Source organism: Mustela nigripes, chromosome 9 (assembly GCF_022355385.1).
Source record: "Mustela nigripes isolate SB6536 chromosome 9, MUSNIG.SB6536, whole genome shotgun sequence".
Lineage (NCBI taxonomy): Eukaryota > Metazoa > Chordata > Mammalia > Carnivora > Mustelidae > Mustela > Mustela nigripes.
In genome coordinates this window covers 12,281,857-12,305,041 of record NC_081565.1, presented here as the reverse complement: position 1 = coordinate 12,305,041, position 23,185 = coordinate 12,281,857, and the positions used below count along the sequence as shown (strand labels likewise).

The following is a 23,185-nucleotide window of genomic DNA, read 5'->3' as shown; positions in this document are numbered from 1 at the left end:
CCTGATTTTATGTCTGAAAACAGCAATACCAACAACTACCTAATATCACCTGATTTTATGTCTGAAAACAGCAATACCAACAACTACCTAATATCACCGGAAGGTACCACGTTTTAGTGGCAAGAGTACAGGATATGGGGCCAAAAGATCTAGATTCAAATTCTGGCTTTTGTATCCAGTTATTGCATGGCTTAATAAATGTCTTCTCAGAAAAGCATTCCCTAAGGGTTGAGCTCCTTGTTAGTTTGTATCAAAGCCACCTTTCCTTTACATGTAATGCCAATTCAGTATTATTTCCTATTCCATTTTCTATTTCCCTCACTAGAATGTAAGCTTCTACATGGCAGGGCCCTGCCTATGCCTATGATAGATCATAGTTCTATCCCCAACACTTAGCATACTGCCTGGCTCCTGGCTGGTGCTTAATATTTACTGAATGAATGAATGAGGCTCCACTTGGAGCCCACGTTTCTTCTTCCTTTCTAGAATGGGTATGATTATCCCTAACTCGTGGGTCGTTAAGAAGCTTAAATGAGAGTACCTGTGACAGCTCAGCACAGGGCCTTTTGAGGAACGGTAAAGTGTAATGAGATCAAGATGGCATGCGACTACCAAAAGCTTTTGGGTTTGCAATGGCGACAACCCCCTCTATTAACAGAGCTCACAAAACGCTGTTATCTATTTTCGCAGCTGACCTGCAACAACCTGAAAGGCAGGAAAAATCATACGGGGAAACTGAAGTCCAGAGAACCAAAGCCACTCGTTCCTAAAGCTAACGGTAACGGCAGGGTCCAGCCTGGAATCCCGGCTTCCCGATTCCTGGCCGCGAATTCCCAGACCCGATGGGTCATTTCTCTGATTGTTATTTCCGGGCTAGCGGCGGGACAATCCGGGGCGGGGCCTGAGAAGCCGTCTTGCTAGGGCAGTCTCCTCTGCGAGCCCCTCGCAGGGCCGACGCTGGGGTGCAGGGGCGCATCTCGGCCGGACTCACCTCGTGGCCTCGACGTCGTCTCCTCGGCTCATGCCCCAGAAGCAGATCCCGACTCCGCGGCCCGACGGCCCTCCAAACGCGTCCGCCTCACCGCCGCCCGCTGCCAGGCCGTCGGTGACGTGCTACGCCTGCGCCGCCGCGCCGCCTCGTGACGTCATGGCGCCCGCGCCGCTGCCGTCACCGGGGTCGCATAGGTCTTTTCCTAGTAACCTGGGCGATAGCTGGTGAGTGGCCTCTGCACAGCCTCGAGGCGCGCGCTGGGTCCGGGTGCCAGAGACTTCTACTCAAAGATTTCTGGGGACTTTAGGGAGTCTGATCGCTGTCCCCCGACCGGTTCCATTCGAGTCCGGCTTGACCTTTAAGATTGGGGGCGGGACCTGTCGCTTCCCAGAGAGTTTCATGGGGTGGGGGCGGGGCTTGGCCCATTAGCTAGGGACTTCGCGGGTGGCGGAGGAGGAGGGAGCTCACTCAATAGTAGCCACTACTTACTGGCCCACTATTTGGCAGGAACATTTAATCTTCCCAGGGTAGTAGGTATTATTCCACCCCCTCCCCCGCCCCATGATGAAGAAATGGAAGCTCAGGGAAATAACTACCAGGGACGTGCGGCTAGTATGTGACGGAGCTTAAATTACAAAGCCTCAACTTTTAACCATTACTCTGTGTCTTCCCTCGGCGAGCAGTTAACCATTTCAGTATCTGTTCTCTAGTTACAAAATGTTTCTGCATCCCTTATCTAATTCTATCGTCCTGGTAACCCTGGCAAATAGTATTGTCATCTACATTTTTACAGATGAATTTGAGGTCCAGAGAGTTCGACCTAATGCAAGTTGCATATCGAGGAAGTGTTAGAACCAAGACTCTTTTCCAGGTCTTCTCTAACTTAGGTGCCGTTTGCACTACCCAGAATCTGGTCCGACCTTTCATTTTACAGTTGAGGAAACACAACCTGGGTGGGAGAAATGATTTGACAGAAGTCATATGTTGGTCGTAGAGCTGGCACAAATGCTTTTTGAGTACAGGTGGTTATGAATCTATAGAAGATGATTGGCAGGAGAGAGGAAATAGAAATATTGGGATTCATACCTTGTAGCTCTTAGGCAAAAGCTCTTTCTCTACCTGTTAAAGTGTCTTATCCTCCTTTGGCTATGTCAGGAACATGATTCTATACTACACTTGTGATACTGTGAATAGTCAGATACTATATAGTCAGTTGCTATAAACACCTTTACATGGCCCTGAATTTAGAGAACATACTCTCTATATGTGGAAAATCTGGCAAACCAAGAGATCATCCAAGCACCGTGGGGAAGCAGATCCCAGGACCTTCAGTCTGAGCTTAGATTCCAAATCTTGAACCATAATTGTGACCTTGGGCAAGGACTTACTCTTTCTAGACTTTCATTCATGTATTCATCACTTGTATTCAGTGTCTTCTGTGTTTAGGGACTGTGCTGGGTCCTAGAGGTATGGCAGTGAACAAGACAACCGTGGATCAGTCCTTGTGATGGTTATAGTCTTGTGGAGGGAATTAGGCAATGATCAGATAACTATGCAAATATTAGCTAATTTTTGTTTAAGTGCTATGAAGAATTGTAGGGTGTTAACAAAAATGGGCTACAGGACATTTGATCTAGTTGGGTTGGAGGATATGGCCAGAGAAGGCATCCTCTGAGAAAGTGATGCTTAAGCTGAAATTTGAAAGAAAAGTGGGAGGTAGTTCATTTAAGAGGTGGGGGAAGATCATTCCAAGCAGATTCAACTTCATAAGTATGTTTGAAGACCTTGAAGCAGAAGGAACATTCTAGGAAATGAAAAATCAGTGTGCTTATGTGTAAAATGTGGGTGGTAATCACAAATAGTTAACAGATAATACATGTGAGAAATGTGAGAATATTAAAAATGTGTGTATTGTAAGCTAATATACAGCCAAATTTGGAGAGGTTGCTGGGACAATGGACAGTGGGCTTTGTATCCCTCATCTAGTTCTTTTTAAAATTAAAATATACCTATGGAAAACAGAAAAAGTCGTTTTGAGCACCCTAACTTCGGAAAAACAGTATGTGCTTCAACTAGTTTTAAAAATTACTTCAACTGTTTGAATAATAATGTTAGTAATTGCTCTGAGTGTTTCACGTATGTTAATAGTATAGTATAGTGGTTAAGAGCACAGATTTAAGCTAAATTGCCTGAAATCTAATCCTGGGCAAATTATTTATCTGTCTTTATTTCTTCATCCGTAGAATGGGTATACTGACAGTACTTATTTCATAGTGGTATCATGAGGTTCAAATGAGTTAATGTATGCATTGTAGCACTTGGAATTGTTTCTGGCACATACTTGTAAGTCTGTAAGTGTTGGCAATTGTTTTGTTATTATTGTTATAATGATCTCTTTAAAGGTTCATTAATATCAGCATGGTAAAAATGGGGTGAAGACTACCTCAGAGAGGCAAAATGATCTACCCAAATTCACAGAGTTAATAAGTGCTGGATTCCAGTTCAACACTGTGTCCAAAGCCCAGGTTCTTCCTGACAGATTTTTTTTCTGAGTATGGGTTAATTTTGTTGGATGCGGCTCCTGTAACAGTTCCTTTCCTCGACTTTAATTCTTCTGTGCCGAACTGTTAATATGCATGTCCTTAAGGTAAAGGGCCCAAGGGACTGCCTTTATTGAACTTCCACTTTGAAATTTCCTGACTTCTGTGCAATTAAAATCTACGCCTAAAACATTTCAGCAATGTGGTTTATTTATAGAGTTGTCTTCCGGTTCACATGAACTGGGTCTGCTTTTGGGTGCTGCATTTTCTGTCAAAGGTTGTTTATTTCTAACCCATTTTGATTTCCTGTTGCTTTGTGGATTGGTATTATGACCTGCAACAGGAACACCAGGAAACCTGTCTTAAATGGAGCAGCCAAATTGAGACCCTGTAGATTAAAAAAAAATAAAAAATAAAAAAAACCACATTATTATACAGCCATATTTGGATATAAGTGTGGGTTAGGCATTGGCTATATTAGAAAAATCTAGATATAGAAACCTCACTCAGAGCCAAATTTTGTGAACAGTTTTGCCAAAATAGGGCAGAGCTATTAGTTCCATGCCCTTGGATAGTGACAGTCTCTTTGAACCTCAGTTTCTTCATCTGTAAAATGGAGGTCATTACACTTTTTTTTTTGTGGCCTTATTGGGAGGATTGAGTGAAATACGTACAGGTAAAGCAAGCATCCTGGGTCTGTCTTCAGTTAATAGCAGCTATTGATAATAATGAAAGAAGAGGAAAAGATATTTATTTTTTAATCCAGATTTGTTTTTACTAACTTCATATACTAATCACTGATCTCTAGCATCCCTTGCTATTAAAAATTCCATCAGGAGAAAAAAATTCCATCAGAAGAAATTATTTGCCTTTGCTCTGCTCATTTGCTTTTCTTTTAAGAAATAATGGTAATGATAGTTAGCATTCATTAAGCAGTACCATATTCCTGGCACTGTGCTAGCTGTTTTCCATACACTTACTATTTCATTTTAAGATCAGGATTATTTTTCTCATTTTGCAGATGAGGAAAGTGGTGGCCAGATAGGTGAAGTGAACTGCCCAGAGTTGAAATGTACATCCAGATCTGACTGACTAGACTATCTTGTATAAGGACATGCAAGATTTCTTTATTGTGTCTGACCCTTGTGTGAAAGTCTTTTTGAAAGGAATGGTGATAGTTATCAATGGATACCCTTTTGGAGGCTCCTGCTGTCTGCTGAGCACTGTGCCAATTTTTTTAAAAAAAGATTTTACTTATTTTGACAGAGGGACACAGGGAGAGAGGGCACACAAGCAGGAGGAGTGGGAGAAGCAGGCTTCCTGCTGAGCGGGGTCCTCAGTGTGGGGCTTGAAGCCAGGATCCTGGGACCATGACCTGGAGCCAAAGGCAGCTGCTTAAAGACTGAGCCATCCAGGTGCCCCACTGTGCCGATTATTTTACCTGCATAAACTCATTTATTCTTCTCTACCCTAAGAAATAACTTTAATTGGGCACCTGGGTCGCTCAGGGGGTTAAAGCCTCTGCCTTCAGCTCGGATCATGGTCCCAGGGTCCTGAGATCGAGCCCCACATCAGGCTCTCTGCTCAGCGGAGAGCCTGCTTCCTCCTCTCTCTCTGCCTGCCTCTCTGTCTACTTGTGATCTCTATCTGTCAAATAAATAAATGAAGTCTTTTAAAAAAGAGAGAAATAACTATAATTATTCCCTCTTTACAGTTGAGGAAATCGAGGTGCAGAGTTAGGGGCATTTAGTCAATGATGGAGCTGGGATTGGATTCCAGGTCTTTCTGGCCACAGAGCACATGCTCTAATTTAGTTCTACAGCATCAACATTTAGGATAGGATTTTCTTTGTTGTTGTTGTGTTTTAATGAGGTGTGGGATGGATTTTCAAAGATAGTAGCTCCCAGGTATTTGATGGGAACTGTTCTTGGTTTTAACTGAGTGATAGCCAGATCCCTGGCAGATGCTAGCTGTACATTAGATAGATGCTAGCATCTTTTCATGCTCAGACCTTAGATGTATAATGTGTAACTTGTGTTAACACAGAGGAGGGTGGCATTTTCCAGAGCTCCAATTCTGTAACATGGGAGACCTCAAACCTCAACTGTGCTTCAGACTCACATTAAAGTAAAGTGCATTCTAATTGGTAATCAGTGCATAAGGAACCAAAGAAAATTTTAATTAAATGCTGTCGTGTGAATTTTCCAGTCATTTTATGCCTGTTGAAATGATTTTTTTTAATTCAAAGTCCTCTTTCAGTGCTCTGCCCTGTGTCTTTATAATATAACTTTATCAAGATTTTTTGCCTTTTCTCTTGTAAGGGTTTAATTAGCATCATTAAAGATTTCGTCTGTTGCACATTTGTTTCCTCTGTACTCTAAGAGGCATTTCTACTTTCCCAAGTAGAAAGAGTACAGTAGAAAGAGTCTGATGATTTGGAGTCTTACAGACTGTGGGCAAGTTACTTAAATTTCTGTGAGCCTCAATCTCTTCATCCTGTAATATGGGGCTCATCATATTTCCTTGGGATGGCTGTTGGGAGGAGATAATATATGTAAATTGCCTAGCACATAGCTCAGTTTGTAGGGGTTGCTTGATAATTGGTACAGATTACTTTCTGAAGTTGTAATACAGTCTGTTTTACTTAGATCTCTTTTTTGTCTTACTCTTTTTAGTGAATGTTCACAAGGATCGTCTTCAGTCATGGCCTTGGGTTTAAGGTGCTTCCGCTTGGTCCACCCTGTCTTTTGTAACTCCCTTGCAGCCTGGACCAGACCTGTTTCAGAAGGGACACTGAAGACAGCGAGTGGAAGACAAAATGACTGTGGGCAATCCATGGCCCCCCCGGCTGTACCAATCCGTCATTTTGCTACCAAGAAAGCCAAAGGTAGAGATATATGACCTCCTCACCACTTTCTTACATTTAGCCCTTGAACTGTCATAGCTGGAAAGGATGTCGGGTACTGGATTTCTCCCCTTGTGGAAGAATGAGGAGATGGTGTCTCAGTTCAGTGGATCAGATTAAGAGATTATCAGAGTGACAGAGACAGTGGTAGAACTGAAGGTCTGTTCAGTCATTACCATGCTGCGTCCTATGTTACCATTGCTTAGAAAGTGTCTGATTTCCTTCTTTTAGTTTTAGAATTAGAGATGTAAGTGCCAAGCGAATCAGACTATTTGTGGCAGAGATCAACGTGTTTTCTCCTTATAGCAAGACCTATGTTGGAAGTAAAATTAAAACCAGAAGTTTGTTGGGTGAGGAGATATTAGAGCCGTGGATTTAGATGGATGATCTTAATGGTTTGTGTCATCCAAGAATGAGACTTTGATATACCGCAGGTCTCAGCTTAAATGGCGTTTCCTCATGGAAGCCCTCTCTGACCTCTCAGACTGGGTCAGGTCCCTTGTTACGTGCACTCATACACACGGTTATTTTACCTCTGACGGCCTTAGCACAGCCCTTAAATTAATCAATTAATTGTAAGATTAATTATTATTTGTTATATGTCTTCTATGCCAGACTTTATGAGGATAGGGTCTGTATCTTGTTTAGTACCTAACAGGGCCCGACGCGTAGTATGGATCAAAAGATGTTGAATGAATGGAGTGACAGAAAATTGTCAGGCACACCTGCTTTTTTGTAGTGGTGGGTCAGGGCATCCGTTCCCAAGGATGGGGCTGGAAATACACTGCTCAGTATTTTTTCTGCTGGCTTTCCTTTTATCATTTCTTATGGACCTTCCCTTTTCTACTAGTAGGAAAATGAAGTTGCTGAAAGAGCATTAATACTTAGAAGACTTACATTCTATTAACAGTGATAGTGGCAACAACTTTTAATCTGTATGTTGTGCCAATTTTTTTTTTTAATTCTCATGTTTAATAAGTTGATCTTTATCCAGTGAAAGAATTAGAATTATCCAGTGAAGAAATTTTTGTAGTTAATCTGGTGAAGTACAGATCTCCCCGTTTACAAATGAGGAAGCCGAGATGCCTTTGTAAGTTGCTTGTCCCTGGTCACATGTAGTTCATGGCAGAACTGGAAACGGAGGGCTTCAGGTACACACAGTATCCCATGCATTAGCAACAACGCATAAACATCATCTTTTCAACTTTAATTGGCTATATTCAGTTTTTATCTTTTTTGATTGCCTCTTCAAATAAAAAGTCAGTGGCTTGACATTTTCTTTCAGGTTTATTGGGTTCTTTCTGTGTTAGCAATGAGAGTTCTTTGTTGATTATATGTGTCACAGCTGTCTGCTTTGTTTTTTACTTAATGATATCTTTTGTTGAGCGTAAGTTTCTATATGGTCATATTTTTTAGTCCTTTTCTGTATCACTTGTACTTTTTTGTCTTAATTAATAAATCTTTACCTATCCAATGTCCTAAAGCTATTCTTCTATATTTTCTTCTAAATATTTTTAAGATTTTTTACTTTTCATGGGTTTTTAATCCATATGGAATTTATTGCTGAATATGTTGTGAGGTTGGGAATCTAGTTTTAAGTTTCTCTTCTATAATGGGTAGTTAAGTTGTGTCAATATCAGGTACTGATTAACCCTTTCTTTCCTTCTGTGTAGCATGTCAGGTTTCTTTTATGTATTTTATTTCTGAGCACTTAATTTTGTCTCCCTACACTAAATTCCTTCCTAAATTCTTGAATCACTGTCATAATATCGAATCTGGTAGTACAAAACTTTTCCTTCACCATATCCACACACTTTTTCATTTTCTTCTTTCTGGCCTTTTGTTCTTATATATGAGATTTATAATCATATTGTGAGTTTTTCTCTATAGAGATTTTACACATTTCTTTTATCAGGTGTATTTCTGGGGTATCATCATTTTGGTCACATGTATATTTTTAAAGTAATTTTTTGAGTTATATATGCAGGAAAGTACGTTCTTAACTTGCAAGTGGTTACAGTTCAGAGAATTCTCATCAAGTGAACACAGCCTTGTAACCATCACCCACATCAAGATATAGAACATCACTCATACTCTGGAAGCTTCCCGCATGTCCCTTTCGGTTGTCACCCTTCAAAAGGGTAACGTTTTATTGACTTTAGCACTGTAGATTAGATTCACCCTTTTTGAACTCAGTATGACTTCTTGTGTGTCTGCCTTCCTTTGGTAACAGTCTGAGATTTATCCCTGCTGTTGCATGTGGTAGTTGTTTGTGCATTTTTCTTTCTTTACGGTATCCTAGTGAATGCTTATATCACAACTTATGTATGCTTTCTGTAGTTGATGGGCGTTTGGGTTGCTTCCAGTTTTCAACTAAAATAAATGCTACTGTGAACATGCCTGTACGTGGATTTTGGTGCCCATATGCATACCTTTTTGGAGTCTGAGTCTTCGAGGATACCTGTATTCAGTTTCTATACATAGAGTTCTCCAAAATGGTTGGGCCAGTGTACACTCCTACCAAAAATGTTGTAGCTTTCTCTTTGCTCCACATACTCATGAACACTTGGAATATAGTAAGTCTTTATATTTCTAGCCGTTCTGATGGGTGTGCAGTTAATATCCCATTGTGGTTTTAATTTGTAGCTTCTTTTTTTTTTTAAAGATTTTATTTATTTGACAGAGAGAGAGAGAGATCACAAATAGGCAGAGAGACAGACAGAGAGAGAGATGAGGAGAAGCAGGCTCCCTGCTGAGCAGAGAGCCCCATGCGGGACTCTATCCCAGGCCCCTGGGACCATGACCTGAGCCGAAGGCAGAGGCTCAACCCACTGAGCCACCCAGGTGCCCCTAATTTGTAGCTTCTTGATGGATAATGATGTGAGCACTTTTATGTTTATTGGCTCTTTGTTTATCCTCTTTCCAGTCTTTTGCCCATTAAAAAAATGGATTTGTAGGAGTTCTAATATATTCTAAAGGTAAGACTTCTGTCATGCATACGTATTGCTGGTAGGCTTGCCTTTTCACTCTTTTAATGGTGTTTTTTGATTAACAAAAGTTTTCAATTTTAATGTCCAATTTGTCATTTTTTTCCTTTAGGTATAGTGCTTTTTTTTTTCTATTTTTTATTTTTTTAACAATTTTTTTTTAGATTTTATTTATTTATTTGACAGTTAGAGATTACAAGTAGGCAGAGAGGCAGGCAGAGAGAGAGGCAGAAGTAGTCTTTCCGCAGAGCAGAGAGCCCAATGTGGGCTCAATCCCAGGACCCTGAGATCACGATCTGAGCTGAAGGCAGAGGCTTTAACCCACTGAGCCACCCAGGCACCCCTTTTTTTTCTGTTTTAGAAAAATCTCCCTACCTTTGAAATACTTTTTTATTAGATCTATTTTATATTCTTTTGGATTTTTTATGTAATTATAATATCTGTAAATAATGATAACTTTGTTTTTCCCTTTCTAATCCATATACCTTTTCTTTCTCTCCTTCCCTTTCTCCCTCCCCAACTGCATTAACTTAAGAACTCGAATATAATTTGAATAAACATGACTGATGATAGTAGGTAGGCATCCTTATTATATTTCTGACTCTATCAGGAACACTTCTCATATGTTAACATCAAGAATTACGTTTGTTCCATAAGAGACTCTTAATCTCACAAAACAAACAGAGGGTTGCTGGAGGGGGGGTAGGGAGAGGGTGGTTGGGTTATGGACATTGGGGAGGGTATGTGCTATGGTGATTGCTCTGAAGTGTGTAAACCTGGCGATTCACAGACCTATACCCCTGGGGCTAATAATACATTGTATGTTAATTTAAAAAATTATATATATAAAAGAATTATGTTTGCTTATTTTTTAGTAGTTTCTTTTAAAGTAAATATCTTCTGTCCCTGTCTTGTTAAGAATCTTTTATGAATGAGTATTAAGTTTTTATCAAATGCTTTTACTGCATTTATTGAGTTGCTCATCTTTTTTTAAAAATTTTTAATATGTTAATGAGGTGACTCAATATCAGTAGTTTTTCTGTTGTTAAACCACTTTTTCTTTTTTGGTATGAGGTCTGCTTGCTTTTGATACATAATTTGTATGTACATTGCTTGATACGTAATCTATATGTACATTGTTGGATTTGGTTTGCTAATATTAATTTAGGGTTTTTGAGTCTATACTTTTAATTGAAATTAGCCTTAATGTAACTCTCTGATATTGATGGGCATAACTTTCTTGCATTATCCTTGTCCGGTTTTGGTATCAAGACTATATTAGTCTCATAATGTGAGTTGGGGAGTATGTCATCTCTGTCTCTGTGTCTCTGTGATCAGACATCTCAGTGGATGGTCTGATAAGGTTAGGATTAATTGGTTCTTTACATGATTGGTAGAATGTGCCTGTGAAATCATCTGGACCTGGTCTTACATGTAGATAGACTTTATTTTTATTTATTTATTTTTTTGTAGACAGACTTTAAATTAAAGATTCAGTTTCTTTAATGATTATGATGCTGCTTAGATTTTCTCTTTTTTTCTTGAGTTAGTTTTAGTAAATTCTATATTTTTAAGAAATTTTTCATTATTTTAAGTTTTCAGAGTTTTTGGCATAACGTTGTCCATAATAGTCACTTAAGATTCTTAAAATCTCTAATGTTTTGATAACTGTCTCCTCCTTTTCTTTCTTAATATTGATTTGTCTACTTTCCTTTTAAGTTTGTTTGTTTCATAAGTCTTATAAAGAAGAGCTTTTAATTTTGGTGATCTCTCTTTTCTTAGTATTATTGATTTCTGTCCTTTATTGTTTATTTTCTTCCATGTCCTTCTTTTTCTATCCTTTGAACTGGACAGTCCATTAATTTTCAACCTTTGTTCTTTTCTTATAAGCATCTACAGCTATAAACTTCTACCTAAATACAACTTCAGGTGCCTCCTAGGAGTTTTAGGTATATATTATTTTTATTGTCTTTTTCTAAATATTTTAAATTTTCATTAGGCATTTCTGTAGTCCATGAGTTATTTGGAAGTGTTTAAAATTTTTCAAACATATGCTCTTTGGAGAGTTAGTTTAATCCCACTGTGATCAGAGAATGTGTCCTATATAATATAGATTCTTTGATTTTTATTGAGATTTGCTTTATGGTCTAGAACATGGTCTTTTTGTATAAAGTTCATGTGTGCTTAAGAAGAATGTGTATTCTAGGGGCGCCTGGGTGGCTCAGTGGGTTGGGCCTCTTCCTTTGGCTCAGGGCGTGATCTCAGGGTCCTGGGATCGAGCCCCGCATCCAGCTCTCTGCTCAGTGGTGAGCCTGCTTCCCCCTCTCTCTGCCTGCCTCTCTGCCTACTTGTGATCTCTCTCTCTCTCTCTCTCCGTCAAATAAATAAATAAAATCTTAAAAAAAAAAAAGAATGTGTATTCTTTTATTGCTGGGTACAGGATTGTATATATAACAATTAGATTGAGTTGGCTAATTTTGTTTATCATAATTTCCATTTACTTAATTTATCAGTTACGAAGAAAGGTATTTTGGATGTCTTTGTATGATTGTAGATTCATCAGTTTCTCCTTTTCGTTCCGTTAATTTTGAGGCTATGTTATGGGGGTATATTTAAGCTCAGAATTGTAATATCTTTCTGGTGAATTGTTTTTACTGTCATTATGAGATGGTCTTCATTTTTCTAATAATGCATTTTGTCTTAAAATCTATTTTTAGGTGTTAATATCATTGCACCAGCATTCTTTTGTTTAATATTATACAGAGTTATCATTTTTCCATTCCCGTATATTAAACTTTCTATAATCTCATGTTTTTGTAAAACCGCTTACTGAGAATCTCTAACTTTTAAGTGATATTCTTGGTCTGTTTATATTTATTGTGATTACTGAATATTTGTGTATCTGTCATTTTATTTTGTACTTTATCATAGTTTTCTTCATTTCTTTTTTCCCCTGTTTTCTGTCAAATTAAATTTCTTTACTTCTCTTTTTTCATTTCTGCTGAGTTAGAAGTTGTGCATCTTATTTCTTATTGTTTTATTAGTTACCCTTAATTTCTGTTTTTAAGTTTTTATAGAAATTAAAAAGCACCCATAGAAAAGTATAGCTGTCATAGGAAAAAGCTTGATAATTTTCACAAACTGAAAACACCTGTGTAATCAGCACCCAGATCAAGAGCTAGAACATTTCTAGCATGTCAAAAGTCCCCTTTATGCTCCCTTTAGTAAATTCCTGCCTTCTACTTCTGGCGGGTAACTATCATTCTGACTTCTAATGGTACAGATTAGTTTTGTCTCTTGTACTGTATATTCTTGTATCTGGCTTTTGTACTGCACACTCTGTATTCTGGCATCTTTGCTGAACATTATGTTTGTGAGAATCACTTTCTTCTGTGTAGTTGTAGATCTTTCTCATGGCTGTATACTGTTTCACTCATATTATCCATTCCTAATATTGATAGGCATAACTTAAAATTTTTAACTTAAAAAAATTTTTTTTAAAGATTTTATTTATTTATTTGTCAGAGAGAGAGAGAGAGAGAAAGAGAGCACGCGCACAAGCAGGCAGAGTGGCAAGGAGAGGCAGAGAGAGAAGCAGGCTCCCCGCTGAGCAAGGAGCCTGATGTGGGACTCGATCCCAGGACCCTGGGATCATGACCTGATCCGAAGGCAGCAGCTTAACCTGCTGAGCCACCCAGGCACCCCTTAACTTAAAATTTTTAATGTGCATTCTTAGTTTTAAAAAAAATCTGAAGTTGCAGATACCGTTTCCATTGTTTCTAGCTCCTATTGTTGTTCTTTGAAAGTATGCTGTTATTCTGAATTTTGATCCTTTATGGATCACTTGTCTTTTATCTTGGCTGTTTTCAGGACCTCTTTGTCCTTGGTTTTCTGCACTCACAGAAATGTCTAGGTATGAATTTTATTATCCTCTTTGGAACCTGTATTTCTGAAACTGAAGATTCTCATCTTTCATCAGTTCTGAAAATTCTAAGCCATTATTCTGTTAAGAGCAATAAGGTTTCAAGCATGGTAACACAAGCAAGTAACATGTCTTTAAAAAATCACTCTGCTGCTATTTGCTGGTTGGTATTTGGGGGAAGTATTTAAATGATTTGTGTTGTAGATTTCTCATCTCATCTCCCTGTACAAGGGGAACAATAATAATCTCTGTTCTTCCTAACTCTGGGAGCTGCTCTTACTCTTTAATAGAAGAATGTACTTTAACTCGCATTGTAGATTATAATGTGCTGTACAAATGTCACAGGATTTAGCCCACTGTAGATGTTCAATAAAATTTGTTATGAATGAATCTCAATAAATGTTTGTTGAGTAGTTAATGAGTATAGGCTAGTATTACTTAATATTTTTATTCTTTTTTCCCTTTACTCACCTTCCCTGAAGAAAGGCAGGAATATTTGTTCTACTCATGGAAGTGATCTATATATATATAGAACATATATGAAAAATCACCGTGGTGGCTTAGGCATAAAATTGAATTTTATTCAGCCCCTACTGCTGTTGATTTTCTGAACTCTAAGCCATTATTTTTACCACTGGTGGTGTTTAATGTTTGTTAACTACTGTTGTTCGTTTTGTCTATCCCAGCTGTCAGATACTTTGCATATCCTGTCTTAGTATTAATTTTAAAATGAATTAATGTATTTTCTGTGTCTCCAATTAGATTTTTCAGAGACAATCTAATGGGAAGTTCATGGGTTTAAAATAGGCAGATCCGGGACCAAATCTTGGCTTTACTATTTCATGACTTTTTGGAATTAGGCAAGTCACTTTACCTTCCTCATCTTCTGTTTATTTTTCTGAAAAATAAGGAATTCGTTTATGGAGTGCCTTCTATATGGATAGTGCTCTTTTAGGTACTTGAATTACTGAATTTGTATCATAGCAACCTAGCAATATAGGTATTATTCCTGTTTTACAGGCAAGAAACCTGATACTCAGGACAGTAGAGTAACTTGCCCAAAGTCATAAAACTGGTATGCATCACAGCGAGGATTTTCACCTGAGGTGTTTCATTTAAAGCTTGTACCTTCACCATTATCTTCGAAAGTGATTAGCACAGTGCTGGGTATGTAGTGGGCAATCAGTGTAGGCTCTTTTTTTTTTTTTTAGGGCATTGATAATGTACAATTTTTTAACACTTGGCATTTTCCTCTGCACTTAGTGACACTTCTTCACTAATTGTTTATTGTCTCTGTTTATGCTGCTGTTCTTTTATTCACTAATTGTTGACTTCCTAGCCAAAGGGAAAGGACAGTTCCAAACCAGAGTGAATCTTAATGCTGCCTTGGTTGAGGATATAATCAGCTTGGAAGAGGTGGATGAAGAAATGAAGTCCGTGATGGAAGCACTCAAAGACAATTTCAATAAGACTGTCAATATAAGGACCTCACCAGGTTAGTGGCTGAACCAGTGTTTTGCAGAGGGACATAGTATAAAGATCATGGCTTTGGCAGAGCTGGGTTTCAGTTCTAGTCTTGTTTCTTACTGGTGACCATGGGCAGTTACTTTACTTTTCTGGTCCTGAGTTTCCTCGTCTAATTCCCACTTTATAGCTTTGGGGTGGGTATTAAAATAAATGAGGTAACATACGGAATGGTTGGAACACAGTGCCTGGCTCATAGTTAACACTACTTTATTCATCCATTCAGCAAATATTTGTCTGCTGTGAACTAAGTATTGTGCTGGTACACAGTGGTGAACAAAAAATAGGCATTGTCTTCGCTGTCATGGAATTGCACTCTCAAAAAATGAGGGTTTTATTAGGATTATACTATCTAAGCACTTCTAGGTATGTAATCTCAAAGTAGCTGACATCGATGGTCGAATTTTGTAATGTGTCCTATTTGGCCCTTCCTATCCCTTACTGGGAACCAAGTGGCTGCAAACCTATCCATCTGAGGCATTTCTGTACCCCTGAGCTTGACCAGGAAGATTCCGTTCGGGTTAATAACTTCCTGAAAGTGGCTTTTCTAAGTGGGAAATGTCAGAACTGTCTAGGAGAACTGTTTGCAGATGTGATGGAAGAAGTGAGTTGTCAGCTAATGGTGCAGGCAGGCAGGAAAAATCCAATTGCTGTTAAATTGGCCTTTTGGAAATTGTCATCATCCTAGAGTCAAGCCTGAGACCCCCTCTGAGGGTGTCTCTGGGAGCTTGGGCTGCTGCTACTCACACCTTGCTTGGGATTGTTCTTAAGGAAACTAGAAAATATTTCGTGAACTTGTTCTTAATAAAACCAAGTGAATAATATACAGCTCCATTTGTAAACACTAGCAGAAACACACGGAGTTCAGGGAGACGAGATCCTATGTGAAATCAGAAGACCATTCCGTCATTTGTCAACCTTTGGACTGGGGCATTTCTGCCTTTGCTGACAGTAGAGCGTGCCATTCAATCTCTCCCAACTGTTTATTTTAAACTTGCTTATTATTTTAGGTATGAAACTGATAAAGTGCTTTGTCTCCCCTGTGCTTTCTGGCCTGTTAACATTCTGCAGCCGAAACCAGAGAGCAGTTTGAGAGGAGCTCAGGGAGAAATGTGATACTTAAAATTAGCCAGCAAGCTCCACTCTTGTTGAACTTAAAAAGATGATGGGCCTGGAAAGAGGTTGGGAGTGTAATTTGTTAAATGTTAACCTCTGAGAAAATGAGTGGCAGGAATGAGGCTGAGGGAGATTCTCGCTGGGGACAGATTGAGGGAAAAGGATTTGATGCATTATGTCGATATGGATTTAGGGAATGGGAACCACCGCAATTGCATACTGAAAAGCCCATGTTGCAAGTTCTGTGGCAAAGGATCTTATGGCAAATCAGGAAGGCTGAGTTAAGATCCGTTTTCAAAAGGCCTCCCGTTGGTATTTCCTCTTTGCCTCCTTCTCTTCAGGGTTATGTTTGTGTAACGTTCTCTGTAGAACTTGGGGCTGTGAAGAGACCGGGTGAAACTGAACTTAGCCAGTCTTTCCCGTGCCAGATTCTTCCATATCCTCTTTCATTACTATCTGAGCCAGCAGGCACTTTTCCTTTCACACCTCCATCCGTCTACCAGCGATTTCTATCTCCAAGGTAGTTGATTGCTTTTAATAGTTGTCTAGATATAGATTTATCTACGTGTTTGTTCTCGCGCTTTTCCATTCCTTTGTCCATTTACACACTCATGTACTCACGAGAACATTATTGAGCACTTACGCCGTGCTGATTAATCGGTGCTGTAGACAGAGAAAGAAAAGATATTGTTCCCACTTCCAAGAGCCTAGAGCCTAGTGTGAAGGGAGAGACAAGTAAACCAACATGGAGAAAACCATATAGCAAAGTAGAATGGTGAAGACCATGTAGAGTTAGCTAGACGAGGCTCCGTTATTAAGAGCTGTTGTGATCTTGAGCAAGATACTGTTTGGTGCTCAGTTTTCTCATCCAAAAAATAGTGGTATGATTCATAGTGTTACTGTGATAACCAAAGCAAAGAAATTATGGAAAGCATTCAGCACAATGTCTTGCTTATAGGAAGTATTCAGCAAATACTGATTATTATAGAAGAGTGCATAGGGTCCTTGGGAGCTCATAAGTTCCCGATTTGTAATTGGTCAGTTAAGATTTCTGAGATTGGATGCTGTTACAGCTGAATGTTAAAGAAGGAGCCCGAGTTATCTGAATAGAGAAGGACATTCTGAATAGAAAGAAAAATGTATTCTCAGAGTCCTGAGGCAAGAAAGAGCAAACTGTATTAAAGAAATTGAAAGTAGGTTGGTTTGGTTAATACTTACGAGAAAGTCAAGAAATAACTTAACATTTATTGGGTGTTTGTAAATGCCAGGACACAGTTACAAGTGCTTCTCAGAAACTTAACGGAATCCTCATTAAAAACACTATGAGAGAAGTACAACTTTTATGCCCCATTTAGAGTTCAGGAAACTGGTGCCAAAAGGTTGAGGGATCTGCCCAGTGTCAGATAATCAGGAGATGGCAGAGTTGGTATTTGAACCCTGATCACTGGTCTTCAGAATCATGGAGACTTTTACCGTTATACATAGTGAACTCTTCCAGATTGAGGTCAGTGGTATCAACAACCTCCTATCTTGCAATGACATTGAATCTGGTTGAATATTTCAAATCGGATCTTTGGGCCATAGTAAACTAGTGCATTATTGTAGCAACAGCTTGCTGGGACAACCCAGTTTGTCAAAAAGGACCTCTCCCCACCTTTGTCTTTGTGTATTGGAATGAACCATTCATGGTTGGCTACCCTGGTGGTTGGCAAGGAAGTCCTCATTCTGTCAACATTTCTGAGCTCTTTCCATCATGTGACACCACTGCTCCTACAAAAGCCCCTTGAATGGTATTGCCACTTTGATAAGGGACCCCAGAATATTTGTTGAATTTGAATTAGGTGGGGACTTAGATATGGGGCTTTTAATTGAAGTCCTGAATTCTAAAACCCTGTGACTTTTCTTCTAGGATCCCTTGATCATATCACTGTGGTAACTGCTGATGGGAAGCTTGCTTTAAACCAGATTGGCCAGATCTCCATGAAGTCTCCACAACTGATTTTGGTGAATATGGCCAGCTTCCCAGAGGTGAGGTGGTTTTGCCAAAAAGCGTTCTTCTTCATGGTCTCTTTTGGAGTAGAGGAGGGTGGGTCAAGTTAGGAGGAAGTATTCCCTCCAGCTTGGGATGAAACAAGAGAGAAAGCATAAAAAAGGGAATTTAAGGATTTAAGGAAAAGCTCTCTTCCTGTTTCTAAATTCCTTTTCTGTTCAATTCAAACACTAAAAGGGGAGACAAGTAATCTGAATACTGAAACAGGCTCCATCAAAGAAAGACAGTAGTGGCGATACAGTGATTGGCACTTAGCCAGATGGAAGGGGCTGGGGTAAATGAGAATGCCTGTGCCCTGTCTGAAGGGAGCAGCCTCTGCCTGCCTCATGCTGATGGTGACCAGGCAGAAATGTAGACCAGGCCATCAGTGTTACCAGATATTAAGGTTTTTATTTCTAGAAGAAGTCAGTAACTCAAATTTAAATGAGGTCTTTGTTAAATATTGATAAACTGATTCACTTTTTTTTTTTTTTTTAAAGACTATGAGACAGAACATATTCATGGGCCAGATTTGGCTTATGGGCCCCCAGTTTGTGACCTTCACATTACCATTTGGAGCAGACCTTCTGGAATTCATATTCCTTTCAAACTGGACTGGTCATTGTAGAATTGCAGAGCTTCCAAGGTTGAGGATGGGTTGCAGTAGATCATTGCAACCTTGAGGCTATGATTTGAAGTTTAGTTGAGGAAGATAAATGGGCTTGTCCTTGTTCGTCCAGTAGGAATTGACCTGGACTGGGAGTTCTGGAGAACCTGGAGCCCAATCCCACCTCTCCCTCCAACTGACCTCCATTTTCTAATCTGTTAATAAGAGGTAAAGGAATCTGAGGTCCCCTCCTCTTCCCATGGTCTCTTTTAGTAGTTCTGTTCCAGAGACCAAAGTGGAAGCTGTTGGATTTAACAAACTGGGTTAAAGGTATGAGTAAGGGAAAGCCCTTGCTATGAACAGACTGTTTCAAATCAGAAGGCTACTGTAGCTTATGTTCCAGGCACACTTGGGTGGGGGCTGTTATCATTCCCCCATTCCGTTTTCCATACTGCAACCAGAGTGAACTTTCAAAAGTATATATTAGATTATGTCATTCCTGTGCTTTAAATTTATCAGGGGCTTCATGTAATTTTTAAGAAAAAAATTATTGTGCCCTAGAAGGCTTTGCATTATGATGGGGACCCTGCCTGTCTCTGACCTCTGTAGTCTCATGCCACGGTCATCCCTGTACACTGTTTTAGACACGTTGGGCTTTCAGTTCCTCAAACACACCACACCCTTTGCATGCTCAGGGCCTTTGCATATGCTATTCCCTTTGCTTGAAACACTATTGTGTGGCTAATTGCTACTCATTGTGGATCACACCTTAAATGGTACTTTCTCAGGGAAACCTTCCCTAATGTGCTCAATCTAACCTGTTTGTCCACGCTGACCTCTCTTACATGGCCGAGTTCTTTTTCTTCATTGCACTCATCATTAACAGCTAGGCATTTATTTACCTCTTCATTTTCCATCTCACTTCCACTAGATTGTAAGCTTGGGATGTAGGAATCCTAACTTGTTTGTTGTATCCGGCACCTATCACAGTGCCTGGCACATGGAAGCACTCAGTCACTTCTCCTCAAGTGCATGAATACTTGTCATTAGATTGATGGAAGGAGGCCACTCTTTCTTAGTGTTACAGAGAAGCAGAGAAATGGACGAAAAGAGAATTGTCAACTCTTTCCCTTTCTGGCTCCCTCTGAATGGCTGAGGCCTTCTGCCTTGTTCATCTGATCCCATAGGCACTGCGGGCCAATTTAGGGAATAGCCTCCTAATTACACAGCTTGAAGACCTCATCATGCAGATTGCTTTTCAGAGCTAGCCACTTCTGTTATTAAATAGCAAATGGCATTCACAGAAGAAGCACCTGATTGGCCACCAGAGCATCTTATGAGGCAGGAGGAGGTATTAACGACCTAATTTTTTCTTAGGAAGTTGTAGTATATCTTCCTTTTTCAACCAAAGCATCTTTGCTATTTCTCTAAGTTGAAATTCTATGAGTTTTGAAAAAAAAAAAAAAAAACCTTCATAATCTCAGTAGAGAGGTTCTTTACAAGGACAGAGTGAGGAAGTGTGAGTTACATTGTCTTTTGAATTCCTTTATCTCATCTGGTGTATATATTAAACAAATAGCTCTAACTAAACATTTCCTTCCTCCAGTTTAGAAACTGTCCATAGAGTACCCAGGTTCATAGCTTCAAAATGCTGAGCTAATCCCCTTTGTGTTTATGTAATTCCTCTCTGTTTCACATGCGGTTGGCTTTCTTTCCAGACCTTAGCATTTCTGTGTCGTGCCGTAGTGACACGGTGCAGATTTACATGCATAATCTTTTCAGATGCATTGAGGACAGAAAACTGTGTTGCATTTGTTTAACATGTGTCCTGCTTGATAAATGATACACACAGTTGCTGCCTTCCATAAACTTGCCTGCAGCTAGAGTTAATGATGGGAAAGGAAAGAAGGGAGTCAAAACCGCAGCTTGATTTGAACAAGGCAAATGAAAAAAAAGAAAAAATTCCACAGGCTCCACTCTTGTGCTTGTGAAAGGAAGAAGGCTAATGTGTATGGAGTGTCTACTATGTTGCCAGGCATTACTTTCTCGTGTTTTGTTCAGTGATCGACATAGGTCCTCGCTAAGATGAGGTGTTATTTATTCCATCTTATAGATGAGGCCCAGAGAAGTTAAATATCTTCCCCAGGTTCACACTGTTAGGATGGAGCCAGGATTTAGAAACCGGTCTGTTTGACACTAAAGCCTGTGTTCCTTTCACCATTCCTGTTGTCATTCAGCAAATATTTATTGAGTTTCTCTGAGTTCCTAGGTTCTGTTTGAAGTGTTGGGAATTCAGTGATTAAGACAGCCAGGGTCCCTGCCTTCATAGACCTTATGTGGGAGGGACTCAGTGGGATACAAAGAGAATGGGAGGCTGGTAGTGAAATTGGCCCTAGCAAAGTTGCCTTGAACGCACATTGCCTAAGTTCTTGTTCACCTGTCTAGGAAAGTTTTATCATCTTCATCCTTTTACCTAGATTAACTTCAGAATAGCACTAGCAGACATTGCTAATTGATCATGGTACTCTTTCTTGACTGACCCTAGATGGGACCGATGAGCTTTCCCCACACTGTACTCTAAGCAGCTACAAACAGTTGGTCAGTGTTGTTGTTTGAGAAAAGCCCATTTCCCTGCGGTACGGTCAGCATCCCTTTGGCACAGGCTGAGATGGAAGTGCAGTAGAAATACGTGCCTTTTTGTCTAAATTGTGAGTAGTTAAGAAGTCATGTTGGAAAAATAACTGTGATTCCCCGAGTTTCTGTATCTTACCATGTGAAATGAAAGTTTATATACTTAGAATATTTTAGAAGAACTATCTCTTTTAATAGATTTTTTTTTTGCAAATGAAACCTCTTGATTCACAATTTTTCTATATATGAAAGGACAGAACAAGTAAAGTATAATATAAAGTTTTGGAAGGGATTATATACATGAAGTAAAAGTAAGGAGCTGGTTTTTCTAACAGATCTAAGCCAGTTCATTAATCTCCTTATTCAGCATGATTTTACTGAGGGCTTACCACGTATCTGGCTCTATAATGATACCGGGAAGGTGTACATAATTGAGGCATAGCTCCTGCCCAGCTTGGAAGCAGCAGTGGGTGTTCCTAAACCTGTGGGGGAAGTTTGTATGGGAAGATTGGGGACCAGATTGCCAAAGGCAGTTGGTGGCAGTGGGATGTGACAGCTGATTTCTTGGTCATTGAACGAGAAGCTTCAAAAGAGGGGGATTCGGAGACTTGAGACCAGGACACTTCAAAGTAGAGATTCTCCCTTTATTGCTAACTTTAGAAATGGAGGAAAATTTCATTTCTTTCTCCAGCTCTTTTATTTACCTTGACCATTCTCTTTATACACCAGACCAATTCCAAATTATTTTTGGCTACTTACTTACTTAATTAAATTTTATTTTCACATAATCTCTGTACCTAGTGTGGGGCTCGAATTCATAACACTGAGATGAGAGTCACATGCTCCACTGACTGAACCAGCCAGGCACCCCTATTTTTGGCTATTTTAAAAAAAAATCCAGTTCCCTGTGCCTCAATTATTGAATACAATGTGCTGATAGATCTGAAAGAAAATTCAAAGTAATGTCATTGGATGGAGAGTTGAGGTGCCCAGATCTTCTCCTAACCTCTGCCAGTAAGGGAATTATGGGGGCAAAGTCCTCACGCCCTTGCTTTTGGCTCTCAGGGAAGATGGCATATGTGTGAAGGGTCCCTGTGTACATACAGAAGGGACTGTACTTGATTATGTCAGAGATCCCTTCAAGCTCCAGTAGTCTGTGGTTAGAGGTACCATTTTAAGAATTTACTATTTTAAGCAGTAGTCATACTGTCACATTCTGTCTATGATGATTCATCTACATGTGGACTTCCAGTGTATCTTTTTGATCTTTGGGTAGCATCTTTATGTCCCTGTAGAATTGAGGTCATGTTAAGATGAAGGGGATAAGCTTTATAGGCACTCGATCAAAAATCAAAACAAAACCTAGAAAAATAGAATAGGTGTACAGTAAATCCCATTCATTAGACCACAAAGTCTAGGGAAGAACTCAAGGCCAAGAATTGGCCCAGTGAATCCAAGTGAAGTAGATTGGCTTTGTGAAACCTGAAATTCTTTGAAAATGTCAGAGGCCCTTTTTTCATGAATTCCACGTTGTCATGCCAATGAAAGTAACTTTCTTCCACACTTTTTTTTATCCTTTAGGATTTCATAGCAGGTGTGGTTATATTGTTGCCTGAGGTGAAGTGACCCACACCTTGGAAAATCAATGTACCTTTGTGCCACCTAGCCCAGTAGAGAGCAAGACTGTGTCAGAGAAGACCCTGAAGGATGTCAGGCGGGACAGCAGTGCATCAGCTGAGTGATAACAACAGCTCAGCCTTGTTTGAGGATTTGTGCATTCTTACTTTTATGTAATAAATTTATATGATAAGTCTCCTTGCCTGTGTCACTGTGTGCTAGGCACAGAGCAGGTTGCATTGTTCATGTTATCTCATTTAATGCTCTGGGAGATCTAGGTACCTTGTGGTCTCAGATTACAACATGGAGGCTCAGA

General features: G+C 39.5%; 2 protein-coding genes across 5 annotated transcripts in view; one reads left to right on the top strand and one right to left on the bottom strand.

Annotated features, from left to right (window-relative positions):
* Window positions 1-1,080, bottom strand: part of RBM18 (RNA binding motif protein 18) — a 20,441-nt gene extending 19,361 nt beyond the window's left edge. The window contains exon 1 of one of the 2 annotated variants that reach the window (XM_059410869.1): window positions 992-1,080. The gene's annotated coding sequence lies outside the window, so the exon portion shown is untranslated. The remainder of the gene's footprint in view (window positions 1-991) is intronic. The other variant, XM_059410871.1, reaches the window with a different exon arrangement.
* Window positions 1,022-23,185, top strand: part of MRRF (mitochondrial ribosome recycling factor) — a 55,098-nt gene continuing 32,934 nt past the window's right edge. For all 3 annotated transcript variants that reach the window (XR_009406244.1, XM_059410868.1, XM_059410867.1), the window contains exons 1-4: window positions 1,022-1,215; window positions 6,207-6,418; window positions 14,685-14,840; window positions 17,895-18,013. Coding sequence is in view for 2 of the 3 variants with exons in the window: in XM_059410868.1 (XP_059266851.1) it covers window positions 1,022-1,215; window positions 6,207-6,418; window positions 14,685-14,840; window positions 17,895-18,013 (681 nt within the window). In the remaining variant the exon portion in view is untranslated. The remainder of the gene's footprint in view (window positions 1,216-6,206; window positions 6,419-14,684; window positions 14,841-17,894; window positions 18,014-23,185) is intronic.